Below are 17,532 nucleotides of genomic sequence, written 5' to 3' on the forward strand. Positions count from 1 at the left end.
GAGGCGGGCGTCTAACGGAGATGGTGGTGGTTAAGGTGCAAGAAGCGGCGCTTGAGGCGCGTCGGAGACTCTTTTTAATACACTACTATCCGCTCATCCAGTTTGACTCGTACACCTCTCAAGAGTCCAGCACTAATCTATGACTTACCGCAGAACTCGTAAGAGACGGCGTGTAGATGCATTCCCAGAAGACGAACAGTCCGAAAATATTGAGCCTACTGAAGCTGGCGTCGAAGCGGATACCAAGCAAAGCGAGATGGGTGAGCATGAAGATGGTAATATCGAAAACATTCCTGCGAATGGAGAGGAAGATGAAACAACTCAAGCCGAGGAGGAAGCTGCAGCGAACGAGAGCCCAGAGCCGGTGAAGGAGCAGGAGATATGGGATGGTTTCAAAGAGGAGAATTACGAGAGTGAGCTCGCAGGTCAACATTCTCCCTGATAACCAACAGTTGAACACAAATAGTTTTGGAGCAGTTGCCCTTGTCACTACATCGCTCGTTCACGCTGATGCTGGAACTGGACCAGCAAGTGCATTGTGCGTACGCCCTTATTTCCGATCCATACATCTTACGAAGGCGATTTGAGCAGCACACGAAAGCATCCTGCTACTCAGCCTCAAGAAGTATATTATTCTTCGCAAAGCACTAGTTGAAAGATTTGAAGCTGTCAATGGAGATGGAACCAATGAGGTTGTTGAGCGAGGCACAAGCGCGCGGGATACATTATTCCAGAGCGCGTCGGAAAACCTATCACCTGCATCCGTTATATCAGGGGAGGAAACTTCCAGACAGTCTTCCGCTCGTCCCTCACCCGAGCTCCACAAATTGCCGGGACCTTCGAGACAGCTACTCACACTCATTGCCCAGTCATCCGAAGAGATTGTCCGCGCTACCAATGAGAAGGTCAACGTCGCCCTGTTCGCTTATAATTTGGTGCGTAGATGTTCTCTTGTGCTGAGGCTCATGCTCAGACATGTCTTCAGGTGGACAGATACATTCGTGATCTTGACCGCGCAATTAAGGAGCAGGAAACATCAATCTCTCTTGGTCTTCGACCTGGCACTCACCCTGCATCCATCATTTTACCTGAAGTAGTTGTCCCAACTGGCATACGCCCACACCGTCCGCCACCCAGTCCGCTATTATTGCCGACTACAATTGAAGAAATGCCCTCGCCAGCTGAAATCGAGCCCTCGGACACAGGTGAGGTGACGTTAGGAGTCGTTTCGACAGAAACGCCCACCACTGGTCAAGATGGGACTCCAGTTCGTCCTAGAAGGAGAAGAGTGGCGAAATGGTCAAGGAAGAAAAAGAGCGTTGTTAAGCCTCCCGGGGACGAGGACGCCGATATGCCTGCAGCATCGTCTGGACTGACACTGACCGTACCTCCTCTGGCGTCAGTGGCTCTCAACGGCGGCGACATGCCCATTGACCCAAACGAACCCCGTTATTGCTATTGCAATCAAGTCTCCTACGGAGAGGTGTGTATAAATCTCCAGTAGCTGTGAACACCAGTACTGAGTATGTCTTGGTAGATGATTGCCTGTGACAGGGACGGATGTGAACGCGAATGGGCAAGTTTTCGCCCATCTTTAAATAAGATGTACCTAATTGTCGATCTCCGACTCAGTTCCATCTTGGCTGTGTGGGGTTGATGCAGGCTCCCAGTACAAAAGCCAAGTGGTATTGTCAAGATTGTGTTGAAATTGTAGCGGCTACTCGGAAGAAACACTGAATCGCACACCCTTCTTGAAGGGCTAAGGTGTCCCTCCAAACTTGGCTCAATATTATTATGACTTGTATGTATATATTCCTGCACTGTATAACCTTATACATTAGTTGCGCAATGTACTGCTCATTATACTACACTCGTGTACTTGTGACTTGCATGCCTAGTTTATTAGCTAACGTCTCCATGTAAACTTCTGTTACGTGAATCAGCCTTAGTAACGTAGTGTTTGTGCGACAGAGACTTTACCGGTTTCATGCCTTAGCCTCCAGTACTCGGTCAAAAGTTCATTCAGCTCCGCTTGATTCTTTTTCAGATGGTCCGCCATCTGCATATTTGTGAGATACTTGAACATTGAGTTCATCAAATCATCTGCACATACCTTCCGTTCAATCTCATCCGCTTCCGCTCGCAATTCCTCTACTTGCTTATCATTGTCCCGGCGCTCTACAGCCATTTCCTCGTATTCGCGCTGGAGTCGCTCAATCGTTTGTTGGCTCGCTAGCCGCTTGTCTTCGGCATGTCGTTGCGCCCTTTCGAGTTTCTCTTGCGCGTTGGACAATTGCTTATAGACCCTCTAGATGATCATGGGTTTGAGACCTGCCGTGAGGAGAAGCTATCTATACTCATACTTCGCGCTTCATCTGGAGCTCATTTCGTTCGCCTTTCTTCTGGTCAAGCTGATCTCTTAAATCGGTCAACTCCTTCTGGGAAGCGTCCAGGGCATTTGTCTCCTTTTCAATGACTTGCAACTGCTCGACACACGAGCGCACGTCCTACGGTATAGAACTCAATGTCGCATTCAGTCATGGGAGACAACGTAGACACTAGCCTTCTCGATGTTAAGCAAGGCAGCGATTTTCGTCTGTAGGTCGCGGATCTTGGTCTCGTGTGTGGCCACCGTTCTCTTGTCCTCTGTAGCCGTGGTACCCATGGTGACAATTTTGCGTTTAATCCGTTCGGGAGACTGTACAATGCGCGAACGCGTCCGGCTTACTGCGTCCGATATCAAGGCACTCTCTTTGTTTACATCTTCCTAAACACATGTATGGTTTGGACACACTTTACTGTATTTGAAACGAAAAGTGCCTACTTTACTCTGGAGGATAGCCTCGATATCCTGCCTCAAAGATTCGAGGTCTTTGAGGAGAGACAATTGTGTTTCCTTGTACTTTACGAGCTGCTCAGTCATCGAAGTATTTTCTTGTCGGAGTACTTCGCATTTGGGCTCATCTTCTGCGCGTTTTTCCCTACGCATATTTTAGCGAGTGATCAGACTATTGAAGTATGGAATTCGGACTTGATTGCATTCACCCTCTGGTGAACTTCAATTACTTCTGCAGCTACCTTGTTGCGCTCGTCAATGACATTTGCAGACTTTTCACGAAGTCCAGTGATAAAGCTTTCGCATTGCTCTGAGAACTTCACAAAATTGATGAATGCGGAGAATAGAGAACGTGTCCGTTCTGGTTCAGGGAAATAGAGGTCCTTCGCGCTGAAGTCCGCGCATTGGGCCGCTGCCGCAAAGCGTTGTCTGAGGAAGATGAGCAAAGGGAGATGGCTTGTAGCGCCAGGTGCTTACAAATGATATAGTAAGAGGTTCTGCGACAATGCATCTGTATATAGGTCCTTGTGGGCTCTTAGCATACAATCTCGATGATTGCATTATGTCACATACAGAATTATCGGAGAAAGCCAGCGCTGCTTCTGCTGGAGATTGCAGTACACTTGTGTTGATTCCGGTAACTTGCTCCAGACATGCACTATAAATGCCCAGTACGAACTCAGGCGATGGTCGGGCCACATCTTCGTGGCTGATGGTATAGCCCCAGCCGTTGAACGCGTCGACGATCTCCGGGACAGTCATAGAGGGAAACCAGAACTGCCCAGCCATGGTGGACACGGCCGACGGGGGAAGCAGAAGACGAGCATCGCGCTGTTGTGGCGCGCTGTCCCAAAGAGGCGGCAGTCCTTCGGGGAAATGCGAAGACGCGTCGGTCACATGCACGACGCGACCTGCAGCGCGAAGCACGCTCGCGCTTCCGCCCTTACCCAGACAAGTCCTCCTAAGAGCCAATGAATCCTGTCATCTGCCCTGCTCGATAATAAATCGCCTCAGTCGCAGAGTCTGCTGCTGCTGAATTTTCCCGAATATGTCTGGCCCCAGGAACAACCTAGAAGATCTGAGGCTGAGACGTGTCAACGGGGCGACGGCACCACAAAGTCCAGCTAATCGCAATGTTCACGACCAGCAAAAGGTAGGTCTTTGAGATACGCAATTATTATTGTCATTGTCAATGAGTTCACTTTCAATGAAAGGCTTCCAAATTCAAGCCTTCCACATCGTTCAACACACCAGAGCAGGTCACGAGTAAGTTAATGATTTGTTGCCGTCTGACAGTTTCTGACCGGTATATGCCCAGACCGGAAATTGAAGAACCCACTCCCCTCTTTTTCGACACCTGGATTTGGAAAGAGTAAACCTCTTCCACTTCATTCGACATTTCCTGCGGACAACACTATCGTTGTCGACGTCTCTTCGGCTGAATCCAGTCCGACTGGGCCGTCCGTGACAAGGGTACCCGCCAAGAGATTGTCCTCCGATTTTCCTGTGGATTTTGAGATGATTGGTAGTGCAAAACGCGTCAAGATAGACGAGAAGTTGGACAAAGAGAATGTCTTCGCATCAAGTCCCAAGGACAAAGGCAAAGACAAGGACCATCCACCAACTCTCGGAACTCGCGGTAACGCAGGCATACGATTGGATCACCTTTCCTACGAAACCCAGAAAGATTCCATTCTCACATCTCCACTCAATATAGTACAGTCATACCCGCTGAATTGGTCGGACCTGTTGTTGGTAAGGCTTCCCGATCACCTTGATTACTCCATGGTTAATCAAAAATGAAATCCCAAGAAATCTGAGGACGAGCTCAATATGGCATTAAATAGTAATATCACGAGACGCAACGAGATTTCTGAATGGATCAGACAGGCCAGCTCCGGACCCAATTCTGGTCACGATGTTGGCATGTTACTGGATTTCGAGTGAGTTCTTGCATTGCACGCAGCTTCGTGGAGCGCTCCGACCAAAATTATTGTCTATACTCCAGTAAGATTCTTGAGTATCGCATCAAGATTATCATGGCCATCCGCACGTCCTTGAGCAAAGGCGAGCGGCCAATAATACCCGATCCAGCATGGTTGCCTACACCGCCTTCGCATAACCCATATAGCGTGAAGCCCAGGTCGTCATTGTACTTTTCGGCTCAAGAACCGGTCAAGACATCGACGGAAGTCGTCGCTAGTACTTCAAGATCTAAAGTGGTATATGATGACACTAATGACTATCCGCGGGCAATGTCTCTACCAGATGATGGATCGATGCAAATGGTCGCTGCACATGGGGCAACCGCAAAGGGACCCTCATTACCTGTGCCTCGCTCTGTGACGCTGTCGCTTTCGCCAGAGCCCGCCGTTGTGCATAACAGCAATTTGACGAAATCGATATATTACCCGGAGGTCTTGGATAAGCTTCAACGGTGCTTTGGCCTTACATCCTTCCGGAAAAATCAACTTGAGACTATCATTGCAACTATGACTGGACGTGATACACTTGTTCTTATGCCCACTGGTGGTGGCAAGAGTCTCTGTTACCAACTTCCTGCGATCTGCACATCTGGGGTGACACGAGGCGTTACGGTTGTTATAAGCCCTCTTCTGGCGCTCATGCAGGATCAGGTCGAACAGCTGAATCGCAAGGGTATTGATGTGCTATACTTTAATTCTGATCAAGACAGAGAGGAATCCGCGCGAGTAGCATCTCATCTGCGCGCATACGGTACGGGAAACAAGCCCTTGATTGTTTATGCAACGCCGGAGAAGTTGCAACATAGCGGGGAATTTTTGTCGATTTTGAAAGGATTGTACTCAAAAGGCTTGTTGGCGCGATTTCCAATAGATGAAGCTCATTGTATTGTCAAATGGGGTAGAGACTTTCGTGAAGCGGTGAGTGTAATGTGCTCACGCTCGAGTCGCTCGTCATGATGTGATGTCCTTCCCAGTATAAGCTCCTTGGACGATTGCGCGATGAATTCCCCAAGATTCCTATAATGGCTCTCACCGCAACGGCGACTGAGCAGGTTAAAACTGATATCATTCGTCTCCTCAAGATTAAGGACTGCGAGATTCTCTGGCAATCAATGAATCGACAGAACCTGTTTTATGAAATCCGATCAAAGAAGGGCTACATCAAGGATATGGTGGATTTTATTGTCACGCAACACTCGAATGAGACTGGTATCATCTATTGTCAAAGTCGCAAATCGTGTGAAGAACTGGCCAAGACCTTACGCGACCAATATCGTTTAGATGCTTTGCATTATCATGCTGGAATGATATCAGCAGACCGGAAAGACGTTCAAGCACGCTGGCAAACCGGCAGATGCAAGATTATCGTCGCGACGGTAGTATAAATATGTGTTTTCTCAGTCAAAGTACTAATTGTCATGTTACAGGTAGCCTTTGGAATGGGTGTAGATAAGCCTGACGGTGAGCTAGTGTTATATCGACGGCCTAGTGCTCACATGCTCCGCAGTGCGATTCGTGATTCATCGCGATCTTCCGAACGACCTCGATGGGTGCGTATACAAAGACCGTCTCCATGTTCAATAACTAACGGATTATCAGATATTACCAGGAGACAGGACGCGCGGGGAGAGATGGGAAACCTGCCGATTGTCTCTTATGTGAGTATATTTAGCTGGGATTTAAGGGGTGTATCACGCATCGCTGTCCACCTTACATTATCTAGATTACTCCTATGGCGATGCTATCAGCCGGCGAAGACAAATCAGGGATAATAGGGACACCAATCATCAAGAGAAATCGCACCAGGAAGAAGAATTACAGCGGGTTGTGCAGTATTGTCAGAACGACGTCGACTGCCGTCGGACGCAAGTGCTCGCCTATTACAGCGAGCAATTTGATCATCGGAAGTGTCACCTTGGCTGCGATAACTGCAGCAACCCACAGGGTGTAGAACGGCACGATGTCACGACCTTGGCGGTGCAATTCATCCAATTCGCTCAAGCCATCGTAGCTGGTGGGGAAAGGGTCACACGGAATCAGTTCCTCGATGCTGTCCGTGGTAGCACCAACAAAGCGATCAAGGACAAAAACCTGCACCAGCACCCTCATTTCGCATGCGGCAAGGGTACATCTCGTGAATGTGCTGAACGACTGGTTGATCGCCTAGATGCCATGGGCATTTTTGACTCGGTGACTGTTCAAAATGGTGAATGGGGATCGTCTTATCTGCGGGTATGTCTACATTGAACTGAGTATGTAATTGGCTCAAGTATGCTTCGTTAGGTCACAGCCAAAGGAGACCACTTCATCTCAAGAGGAGAACGGCTGACCATCGAGATGCGAGCGGGAACCAGCAAGCGGCCCACCACCAATGCACTACAACGTTCGAAACGGCCATCCTCTAATGTGACGACCGCAGCCAAGTCTGCGAATAAGCCTCCGCAAATCCCCGACGATCCCATAGTATCCTCTGGAGATGACGAGGAAGATTTCTGGCAATCTGACGACGACATTCAATTCGTACCGAGCCCCAAGAAGGTCGCCGCCCGTCGGCCTCTCCCGGTGATGGACGAAGAGTTCGAGATCGAATTCTCCGACAAGTCGGACGACGCCAACTTGCGCGCACATAAGCGGGAGCTCGAACGGCTACGCCAGCAGGTGAATGGAATAAGTGAATATTCCTTTCTTTGGCTTATGAGTCTTCTGCCTAGATAGCTGATGAGGTAGGAGAGCTGAATCCAGAAGAAATCGTTGACAGCGGCTTGCTAGAATATTTGAGCCTCGTTGATATTGCAGGTGAGGTGTGCCTGACAATCTCGTTACGTCGATTACCTGATAGTACGTCTGACAGACCTCAACGATTTCAACAAAGCTCTCATTGAATTCGAAGTTGATCCGCAAGGTCCCTTTAAGCTGTATTCCATGAGATTCCTCGATTGTTGTGTAAAGAAACATGTCCATAGACGGGGTTCCAAGGCGTAAGTACAGCTATCGGTGCTAAAATAAGCCAATGTCTCATGTGATGCATCTCAGAACGAAAGCAAAATCCGCGGCTTCCATAGGCGAATTACACGATAAATTTGATTATCAGCGGACAAAGCCACCTTCGACAAAGCGACCGGGACGATAGCTGTTCAGTATGTTTATCATTATGTGCATGTACCTGTCGCTTCATTACACTAGTGATGTCTATGTCTACATATTGTAAATCTCCACCATCTTGGTATATTGTAGATCTGTGTAAGTTAGAGCATAGTTGATGCATTTCTAAAGTAGAATCCCATGCAATACATTACCACCACCTGACTCCTGGACGTGAACCCCACTGCCGGTATGAATGATGACGATAAACTGCTCCAGACAAGTCCGCAAACAAATAGATCACGCCTCCTCCCACCTCATTGTGCTGTACCAAGCATGGTCTCCGGGATCTTCAGCAACGCTTGCCATCGACATATGCTGCTCATTCGTCATCCATGCCGAGGTCCCGAACAGTCGTCCTGTCAGCTCCAACAGCTCCTCGAGAGTGTCGACCATGTGTCTCAGCACCTCCTGCTCGGCGAACGCATAAACGAGAGAAAGGCCCATAGCATTCACATTCGCTTCGCGAGCGTTACGAATGCTTTGCTGTATGTGTTCCTCCAGGTTATCTAAGGCGTGTCGTGGAGACGGTAAAAACTGGGGCAGCGACTCGCGAGCGCGGAACGCGTGCTGACATGCATACAACGTGATACACACGCATGAGAGCTATGAGTATAGTAAGGTGAGCTAGCTGTCACGGTCGCTAGATGGCAATGGACTTACAAATTCATGCCGTTCATTATATACGTTTGAAACCGTTTCCCGACGAGGAATGTTCTCCCTGATCTTCCGCAACCCCGTCATCCCGTCAAGGAGCCTCTGCATTAACGTGACAATTCTGCGATATCGTGCAAGCGGTTTCTGAGTAGGATGTACAAAGTCAAGTAACATTTGTACGGGTACAAGCGATGGACTTACAGGAAGAAGACTAATTTCGTCGTGCATTGTTGTGATGAGGGCTGAAAGACGATGCAGCTGGCTCCGAATGTGCAACTCAAGCTTCAAAATTCTCTTTCTTTGAGGGTGTATGTAGCACGGCTGCTTTCGAAAGATGTCGCTGCAGTTTTGACCGTCAATAATGGCACTCTAATAGGATGAGATGTCCCGAAGACTAACTTTCCGAGTGCCATATATAGTGCGCTCATTAAACCAAGGGTACTGCTGGTTTCGGACAGAAAAAGGACCTGAAATGATTGCATGGTAAGCGATCTTGGAGATTCATGACAGCCCAAGGGGTTGATAGTTACCCGACAATGTCGAGGAAAGACGACGCTATTCATGAGCAGCGCCCCAACAATTCCGATGGTTATCATCAAAATACGCATCGCAGCGATATCTGTAAATAATGGTTTAGTGAAACCGGAATGAAAAGCAATGTCCGCGCCCACATACCCACAACTTTAGTGGTTGTCCCAGGATTAACATACTGTGCGAAGGCTACAATAGGTAGCGCTACAGCACTGTGCCCGGCGTGAGCAATCGCTTTGTATGAGGAAAAATTGGAAGAGCTTACGCAGGCACGGCAAGCTGAGGGAGGGCTGCGCGAGTAATCAGCCAGGTAAAGGGAACGTCCGCTGCCTGTTGTATGCGATGAGCCCTAAAAGCCACTTCACGACCCAAGAGCACCTTACCGTAACCAGTATAGTGAGGCCGTATGGGTTCATACGACAAATCAGCCAAACCTTAGTAAAGTGGATTGTATTAGAATTTCAGAACGAGTGGGGCGCTGAGACTCACAATGTATGCATAAATGGCGGCAAGAGTCGTGCCGACCTGATAGATGTTCAGTGAAAGAATTTACGAGACACAAAATACAGTTCACATACCAAACGTAGGTATCCCACTCTCCAGGTTGCTCCAGTGTTTGTCTCCAAAACCCAGACGTAGCTGCGTGCGGGTGTAAGCCACTCAGTCTCAGTCAAAGCCTGTGCTGAAACATACCTGATGACCATCCATTGTCCATGCCAGAATGTGAACCATTGGTGGCCTAACAAAACTCACTTGAGCTACACGATCTTAAGCACTCTGAAAGGTAAATACTCGCCTGCTGAATTGGCCGGCATAAATGCGGGAAAGCTGAGTACGGCAACCCCAATCGCGTTCTTCATCGCATGCTTGACATGCTCCGAGTGCACCACCGTCCGATTGAGCTTGGCCAGCCATATTCGCGTGCGAATCATCCGTGGCAGCGCCCATAGGTGCGAGAACAACAGCGCCAAGATGTCCCACGGTGAACGTTTCCTCGAGGCCGGATGCTGCTTCCCCTTCTCGTCAAACGTCTCATACGTCAAGCCGCTGGGAAGCCTCCTGACGTCCGTAGTGAATCCACGCTCTGCAAGACCCTCCTTCGCCTCCGCGACCGTCAGATCAACCTCCGAGCTTGTGCCGCCCCAACTCGAAGTGGTGACCGCGGGGCGCAACTGCAGGGTAGCGTCGACATCATCGGAGATGATGTGAGCTGGAGGCACGCCAAGCCAGGCGAGGGATATACGCGGGTACCAGAGGCGCATAGTGGACTCTTCGTACTGGGTGTACATGCGATCGGCAATCTGCAAGGCTCCACGCATCTCTTGCGCCATCTACTCAGTTGCCACACACACCCAATATGAGAGCTTGAGACCGGTCCAGAGACTCAAAACTCACCTGCAGCAAGGCGATCATAATCAAACTGCCATCAAGCACCTCCTTGGGATAATACGTGTTCTGCCCGAGTGCCCGCTGCTCAAGATCCATTTCATTGAGCGTATGTTCTAGACGCTCCCTTGCCTCGTTCCGTGCCTTGACCAAAGTTTGTTCCGCCACATGAAGTGCATGCTTCGCAGGACCAGACCCCAAACGCACCAGCCCGTTAGAGGTAGCAGCGGAAGACGTGCTCTTGTTCTGGTTGAACGACAGGGAGATCAACATTTCGACAGCTTGTAATGCAGCAATAATTGCATGCCCCAGGGAGAGTGCAGGAACCTCAATGGAGGATATGAATTTTTCGTGAGACAGCAACACTGGCTGTGCCATAAAATTCCCCAAACGACGAACGGAACCTCGACGGGATGTCGCCCGACTAGAAACGGCTGTACTGGGCTTTCGCTCGGTGGCGAACATTCCCCACGAAAGCGTCCGGCGCAGATGTTCAACGACACCAATCAGAGGTCGGATCGATTTTACTATTCAAGAGCATTATTGGGTCAGAATGATAATAACCAGATGAGAGACATACAGCTTAAGCGTCCGACTCTAAGCTCAAAAGCCGCCTGTGAGTATGTCTCGTTGAGAATAATGGATCTCTGTAATAGTTGACTTTGGAGTTGCAGGATTTCCATAGAGTCCGCATTCATTTTACGCTGACCTCCTTGAATGCCCTCGACACTGACGGACAAACATCGCTGTAACAAAGCAAAGGATGCTGCCATATCGCCTGCAAAGCTGGACGAAGACCAGCGATAGGCAGTCATGACAATGAGTAACGCCGCCAAACTGAGCACTGCTGGGGCGATTGTGACATATAGGAAGTCACCCGAGTCGGACAAGACTTTCTGTAAGAAATTCAGTTTAACTAGGACAGTGCTAGGCGCATATACTTACAGAAGAATCTCCAATGTTCACTGTCAAGAGCCAGGTAGACACAAAAAGCGAGATGCGCATAGACACAGTCAGACGGACCAGCCGACTCTTCACGAACCCGGCTGCGGCGGATTGTGGAACGATGAGACGAAACGCCACTGTCAAGGACAATATGGACTCACCGCAGAAGCTGATGAAAATCAGGAAGATGGCGCAAGTTGCCCTAGATGCGGTAGAGTCATAAGGTGCCAAGGAAGCGAGAAACTTTGCCAGAGTCGAGATGGCGATAGCCAAAAGCGCTCCAATGAGATTCAGGATTGTCAGCTCAAGCTGCTGAGCGAGACTTTCCTGCACACTGAAAATGAGTGCTTGGAATGGGAGCACTAGATACGCGTACGCTCCGCCGAAGCGGGAAACAGGATGAACAACAATGGCGAGGCAGCATAGAAAGGTTGAAAGCAGCCTGGCTAACGGACGTCGTTCGAGATAGAGGCTACCGAAATGAAGAAGGGATTGGGCGACAGACTGATAGCATGCCTTGAGTTTGAGAGCCCTGGGGCCCATTGTTTGGAGGGCGGACTACCAGGAGGGGATGAAGATCCAAGAAGCGGGAAGACGGTGTCGTGAATGAAGTACATATTGTCGCACGAGCGGAAGTGAAGATCGGCCACTCATGGCGACAAAGTGGCGAGACCTCGTCCAAGCGCCGACGTCGCTTCCGCGGACAGCTTTCGTCGTCCGGCCGCGTCGCAGACTCGCAGGGTGACAACGGGCGTCTATCATGTCCTCCCGATCGCATACATACACGTCCTCTACGCCCTCTACTGTATGTAGTCTAACTGACCCGGGTCCGCACCGCAACGGCCTGGTACTATTTCTATCTCTACGACACACGCCTCGACTCCCACCTTCACCTCGTAGCCTCGCCAGCCTCGCATAAATGTCTGGCACATCGTAGAAGTCATTTCCTGCTCCGACTCGAAGCCTGTCTTCCGTTTCGCGAAAGAACATCTCGACGGTCTCCGTTCTAACCCCCTAGACCGTAGTCGTCCGACATTCCCCCGTGAGCGTCACTGCGAATGCTAGCAGTGCCATCTTCCAATCCCACTGATGAGATACACGAGGCTGCGTCATAGCTGCGGTGGGCTGGCCACACCCTTTCCAACACGAGATCAGACACACACACGCGGTGCATAAGCCGACACATGAATGACTTAGACTACACGTACAAACAAATGCGTTCCACAGAATCAATAGCCACCTCTGTCGTCGGATATCCTGTGCGAGGCCATCTGTCGTCGCTGGGTATCCTCCAGCTTTGGACAATTCGAGATGCCATGCCCAAGACCTAAGAATAGGCACATGAATCAAATCGACAACGACAACGACAACAAGCGCTGACATACCTCCACACACGGGACAGCCTTTGAGCGATCCGCCCTGCGCGGCCCGAGGATCATCGATACTGAGCAAGAACGGAGGTACTCTACCAAATAACAACAATCAGTTCTCTACACGGATGATGCGTGCTATGTGCCACATACTTCTGCCCTGCCTCCATTAACAAGTACTTCAAGTCGAGCAGCGTCTGCTCTGGCGTGTTCATATTCACGAACGTTGTCGCGATCCCCGTCTTCCCACTACGGCCCGTACGCCCGATTTGGTGCACGTAATCTTCAATCTCCTTTGGCATGGAGAAAATGATAACATGCTGGATATCGTTGAAATCCAGTCCCTTCGAGGCAACACCAGAGGCTACCATGACATCCTTGGCACCCGACTTGAACGCCTTGATCGCATATTGCCGTTCTTCCTGGGCTGATGGCACAAACGTGAGATGATCGGAAAGACCGGAACAACAGATGAGATACGCACTCTTAGATCCGTGAATCGCCACAGCCTCGACGCCTTTGAGAAGCAGGTACTCCTGGATATCTGCATTTCAAAGTGTCAGAACTTGTGATGTCGGCCAAACCATAAAGATACCACACCATCCACTTCGTTCTTGTTTTCGCTGAATATAATGACAGGCGGGGGTGTCTTCTGCAGACATTCTAGAAGATAAACCATCTTGGCCTCCTGCTTCACGTATTCCACGACCTGTAATACGTCTAGATTTGCTGCACCTGCCCGTCCGACGTTGACGAGGATAGGCTTGACCAGTGATTGTTGCGCAAAGTCTTGAATTTTTCGGGGCATTGTCGCCGAAAAGAGCAGTGTTTGCCTTTGGTGCTGAGCATATGTTAATATGAAATTACATGGCTTGAAATGACGACACAGTACCTTGAAGAAGCTCATAATATTTCGGACATCGTCTTCGAACCCCAGATCAATCATGCGATCGGCTTCATCCATGCACAAGTATTTGCAACTGTCGAACGTGAACCGTTTCTTTTCCAGCATGTCAATGAGTCGTCCAGGAGTCGCAACAACTATGTGCAGCCCTTTGTTCATCACATGGCTCTGGTCACTCATCGAGATGCCTCCTATGCATAGTAGCACGTTTAATGACGGGTATCGACCTTCCTTCGAGAGAGCGCTCGTCCAGGTGAGTACGTTCTCGTACGTTTGAGTGGCCAGCTCACGCGAGGGACACAAAATTACTCCCACGGGTCCTTCCCCGCGCACAAAGGGCAGTTTCGACTCCTCTTCAAGAGCAAGCATGATTACGGGGAGGCAAAATGCGAGTGTCTTCCCCGAACCAGTGAATGCAATGCCAATCATATCGCGACCAGCGCAACTGTGAGTGCGTGAGCGTTCGACGTCAGGAAAAGAAAAATGAACAACATACGCAGTAGGTATACCTTGGAGTTGAATAGGTGTAGGTGTGAATATGCGCTTAGATTTGAGGAACTTGACAAGGATGTCAGGTACCTTCATGTCCTAAATAACGTTGGAATAAGCATATGATGGAGCCGGGAATGAGTTCAGCATACTGTAAAATTGTCAATTGGTGGCGGGATATCTTCCCCGTCGACAAGGATGTGATACTTCTCGCGTAACAGTCGGTGCTCCTCCTCACTCCTGTCGCGTATGAATTTTGGTGGTCGCCACCTGCGAGGCAAGTTCTATACAAGGATATTGATGGAAGATAGAAGAGACATACGTTGTTTTCATAGACTCTGTGTACTGCACTCCTTTCGCCAGCTCCAGATCTGAAGCCAGCTTCTTCCGGCTTGCGATAGCGGCAAGGATTTCTGCGTCTGCCTCCTCCGCTTTCTCAGCTTCCGTCTTCTTTGCATCTTATGAACTCTGTGATTTCTGGCAACCCCATCGCAAAGCACGAATGCGCACCTTCTGCAGCCTTCTTTTCATGCACTTCCTGTGCCTCCATCAACAATGTCCGCTCTTTCCGTGCCTTCTCCCTCCGCCGCTCTTCCTCACGCTCCTCGTCTTCTCGCTCATCTTGCTCATCTTGTGGCGACCTTGACTTGTCCTTATCGACACCCCAGGAAGTGAGTTTTGCGAGTCTGGCTTGGCGGCGCTGTGCGACGGGAATGTAAGGTTCGTAGGAGTCGTCTGCATCGTCGAGCTTGTAAGCAGGAGATGGAGAGCGTTGTATTCGCCTTCGCTTCGGTGCCGACTCAGTAGGCATCTCTTTCTAGTGTTGTATAAAAGGTAAAAGTAAGCGGCTGAAGTGACTTGCAGTGAGCATTGACCGAACGACTTCAGTCCACATGAGGCTCAAAAGCGACTGAAGGAATATGTGAGTCACGTGATGTTACTGATCGAACCGGGCCGGGGTCGGCCTGACTCGGGCCAGTGGACATTCGTTCAGCCTGGAAAGAAACGATCCTCTCCTTCGCCATGTCCTCCGAATATTCAACGCTCTCTTTGATAACCATCACCCCCCTCACTCGAGGTCTGGCTAGTCTTGAAGAACGAGAAAAAGCCAGCAGATTTACCTGTGTTGAATATGGCTGAAATTGAATTCGATCCAACCACACATCCGCATCGTCGACGTATGTCTTCTCGCAACTTCACATCTGCTGTATATATTTTCTGATTGATCTCACATAGTAAACCCTCTCACAAACGAGCACGTCCTCGTATCCCCTCATCGCACGAAGCGGCCCTGGCAAGGTCAGACAGAACTGCCACAAGCTTCACAGCTCCCCGAGTACGACCCCAAGTGCTACCTCTGTCCTGGAAATGAACGCGCGGGCGGCCAGCACAACGCTGTGTACGATCACACCATGATATTTGAGAACGACTTTGCCGCGGTTCTACCCCCGCCTGGTCCGCTCGCGCCTCGCGCCCCTCATCCGCTTCTCACGACGCAGCCCGTGCAAGGCGGCTGCGACGTCCTGATCTTCCATCCACGACACGACCTGACCCTCTCCAGGCTTCCCATTCCTGATATCGAACGCGTCGTGGACGAATGGTGCACAATCTACAGGAAGCGGGGTGCCGAGGACGGTATCAAATACGTGCAGATATTCGAGGTAAGGCCGAGATGCTGACTGCGCGATCGGTGTCTCACTCATCTGTTTTGACGCACAGAACAAAGGTGCTATGATGGGCTGCTCGAACCCACACCCCCACGGACAGGTCTGGTCGCTCTCGACCGTTCCGTCGCTTCCCGCTACGGAGCTGGCCAACCTGAAGCGCTACGCGCTAACCGACGTGCAGTCTTCCGGTGCACCTCGTGGTCCTTGTGATCGCCCATGTATGCTCTGCGAATATGTACATTTTGAGGTGGGAGTGGACAATGATACCGGTCGGGTGGTCGTCAAGAATGATCACTGGGTCGCCCTGGTTCCCTGGTGGGCGATATGGCCATTCGAGATTCTACGTGAGCGCACGGTTCACTCTTCCCAGCCATTGTCTATACTCACGTCTCGCGAATAATAGTACTTCCGTATGCTCGGCATGTCCCTTCCATCACGGATCTGACAGCAGTGGAAAAGACTGCGTTCGCAGACATTCTCTCACGAGTCACGAAGCGCTACGACAACCTCTTCTCCTGCTCATTTGCATATTCTATGGGTATACACCAAAGGCCCATCCCTTCTCAGGCGGAGCACTCGGACACCGATGACGAAGAGAATGTCGCACATCTTCATCTGCATTTCGCACCCCCGCTTCTGCGAAGCGCGAGTGTGCGCAAGTTCCTGGTGGGGTGAGTCTACGGCATCCTGAGCTGTACTTGGCCAGAGCGTAGCTAACGCTATTTTTAATGTGTATAGTTTTGAGCTGATGGCAGAACCGCAGCGCGACCTTACTCCGGAACAGGCTGCGCAGAGACTGCGGGCGTGCTCGGAGATGCATTATTTGGATGCTGCCACGATTTCAACTCCAGCGCGTTCGCAGAACACCTCATCTCAGGTTGCAGACGCGACCACCGGCTAGAAGATGTCATCAACCATGTCGTCACCAATTACTTGGCAGAATAGACCTGAGCAAGCAAGGGTATGTAGAGACACGTTGACCCTGTCTTGTATAGGCTCTGCGTGAAATGTACTTGTGTGTTTGCCTTAGTTGGCCTTTGGGATACGTATTAATAAATTCTCATCATGTACCATCCATCAGGTGAACAAATGTCGTTTTCCCCTTGGCTAAACCGTATGAGATCTCCACCGTCTGCGCAGCAGGGAATTTAGGTATCAGGCTATGGTGCGCGAGATTATGCATCGGAAGATATCGAAACGGCTTCATCACATTCGCCGATAATCCCAGCAATGTGGCACAATCTTCAACTGTTTAGACGTGTCTACTCGCGGCTGGTGGACTTACGATTCGATGTGCGATTTTGCTACGGTCGCTATGAACGTCCGTTCGTCTGTTCCCTCTGATCTCTTGGGTCTTGGGATGCGTATATTAATATCCCGCCATTACCCTGAACAGCATAAACGTCAAGCAAGCCGCTGTAGTCATGATGAAATATAATGTTTGGAGTTCATGTTGGAGTCGATTATGAGCAAGTCGATACAAGTTGGAGGATTCTGGTCCACAACAAATTCAAGAATGACACTCATCTGGTTTTAGCAACGCTGTAGCAATATTGAAACGAGAGTCAAAGGAGTGATTATTGTCAGTGCCCTGGCACCATATTCCTCTGAGTATCAACAA

The 17,532-nt window shown here is 50.0% G+C and overlaps 6 protein-coding genes across 6 annotated transcripts; 3 read left to right on the plus strand and 3 right to left on the minus strand.

Annotated features, from left to right (window-relative positions):
* Positions 1-139: 139 nt before the first annotated feature.
* FIBRA_08639 (uncharacterized protein) lies at positions 140-1,657 on the plus strand (the record flags this gene model as incomplete). The annotated part of the gene is made up of 5 exons (XM_012330273.1): positions 140-413; positions 467-538; positions 592-935; positions 986-1,483; positions 1,538-1,657. 5 exons carry the CDS (start codon positions 140-142, stop codon positions 1,655-1,657), a joined length of 1,308 nt encoding a protein of 435 aa, XP_012185663.1.
* Positions 1,658-1,945: 288 nt separating this feature from the next.
* On the minus strand, positions 1,946-3,625 carry FIBRA_08640 (uncharacterized protein; the record flags this gene model as incomplete). The annotated part of the gene is made up of 8 exons (XM_012330274.1): positions 1,946-2,059; positions 2,114-2,308; positions 2,364-2,507; positions 2,558-2,767; positions 2,825-2,981; positions 3,032-3,265; positions 3,314-3,360; positions 3,410-3,625. 8 exons carry the CDS (start codon positions 3,623-3,625, stop codon positions 1,946-1,948), a joined length of 1,317 nt encoding a protein of 438 aa, XP_012185664.1.
* A 259-nt stretch (positions 3,626-3,884) lies between these two features.
* On the plus strand, positions 3,885-7,951 carry FIBRA_08641 (uncharacterized protein; the record flags this gene model as incomplete). The annotated part of the gene is made up of 14 exons (XM_012330275.1): positions 3,885-3,989; positions 4,051-4,102; positions 4,155-4,591; positions 4,649-4,779; positions 4,845-5,739; positions 5,796-6,197; positions 6,249-6,282; positions 6,329-6,371; positions 6,421-6,479; positions 6,545-7,053; positions 7,105-7,479; positions 7,533-7,617; positions 7,673-7,799; positions 7,855-7,951. 14 exons carry the CDS (start codon positions 3,885-3,887, stop codon positions 7,949-7,951), a joined length of 3,351 nt encoding a protein of 1,116 aa, XP_012185665.1.
* A 251-nt stretch (positions 7,952-8,202) lies between these two features.
* On the minus strand, positions 8,203-12,024 carry FIBRA_08642 (uncharacterized protein; the record flags this gene model as incomplete). Its single annotated transcript, XM_012330276.1, has 15 exons — positions 8,203-8,568; positions 8,626-8,763; positions 8,821-8,959; positions 9,019-9,086; positions 9,150-9,238; positions 9,295-9,362; positions 9,416-9,584; positions 9,640-9,675; positions 9,729-9,789; positions 9,844-9,889; positions 9,943-10,481; positions 10,546-11,063; positions 11,117-11,432; positions 11,482-11,582; positions 11,643-12,024. 15 exons carry the CDS (start codon positions 12,022-12,024, stop codon positions 8,203-8,205), a joined length of 3,036 nt encoding a protein of 1,011 aa, XP_012185666.1.
* A 686-nt stretch (positions 12,025-12,710) lies between these two features.
* On the minus strand, positions 12,711-15,055 carry FIBRA_08643 (uncharacterized protein; the record flags this gene model as incomplete). The annotated part of the gene is made up of 10 exons (XM_012330277.1): positions 12,711-12,808; positions 12,867-12,946; positions 13,005-13,278; positions 13,336-13,395; positions 13,452-13,692; positions 13,744-14,200; positions 14,252-14,343; positions 14,397-14,514; positions 14,567-14,702; positions 14,755-15,055. 10 exons carry the CDS (start codon positions 15,053-15,055, stop codon positions 12,711-12,713), a joined length of 1,857 nt encoding a protein of 618 aa, XP_012185667.1.
* A 321-nt stretch (positions 15,056-15,376) lies between these two features.
* Positions 15,377-16,812, plus strand: FIBRA_08644 (uncharacterized protein; the record flags this gene model as incomplete). Its single annotated transcript, XM_012330278.1, has 5 exons — positions 15,377-15,422; positions 15,481-15,905; positions 15,964-16,255; positions 16,315-16,582; positions 16,650-16,812. The coding sequence occupies 5 exons, from the start codon at positions 15,377-15,379 to the stop codon at positions 16,810-16,812; spliced, it is 1,194 nt and encodes a 397-aa protein (XP_012185668.1).
* Positions 16,813-17,532: the final 720 nt, after the last annotated feature.

The sequence above is a fragment of the Fibroporia radiculosa genome (assembly GCF_000313525.1).
Source record: "Fibroporia radiculosa TFFH 294 genomic supercontigs, scaffold1339, whole genome shotgun sequence".
Taxonomy (NCBI): domain Eukaryota; kingdom Fungi; phylum Basidiomycota; class Agaricomycetes; order Polyporales; family Fibroporiaceae; genus Fibroporia; species Fibroporia radiculosa.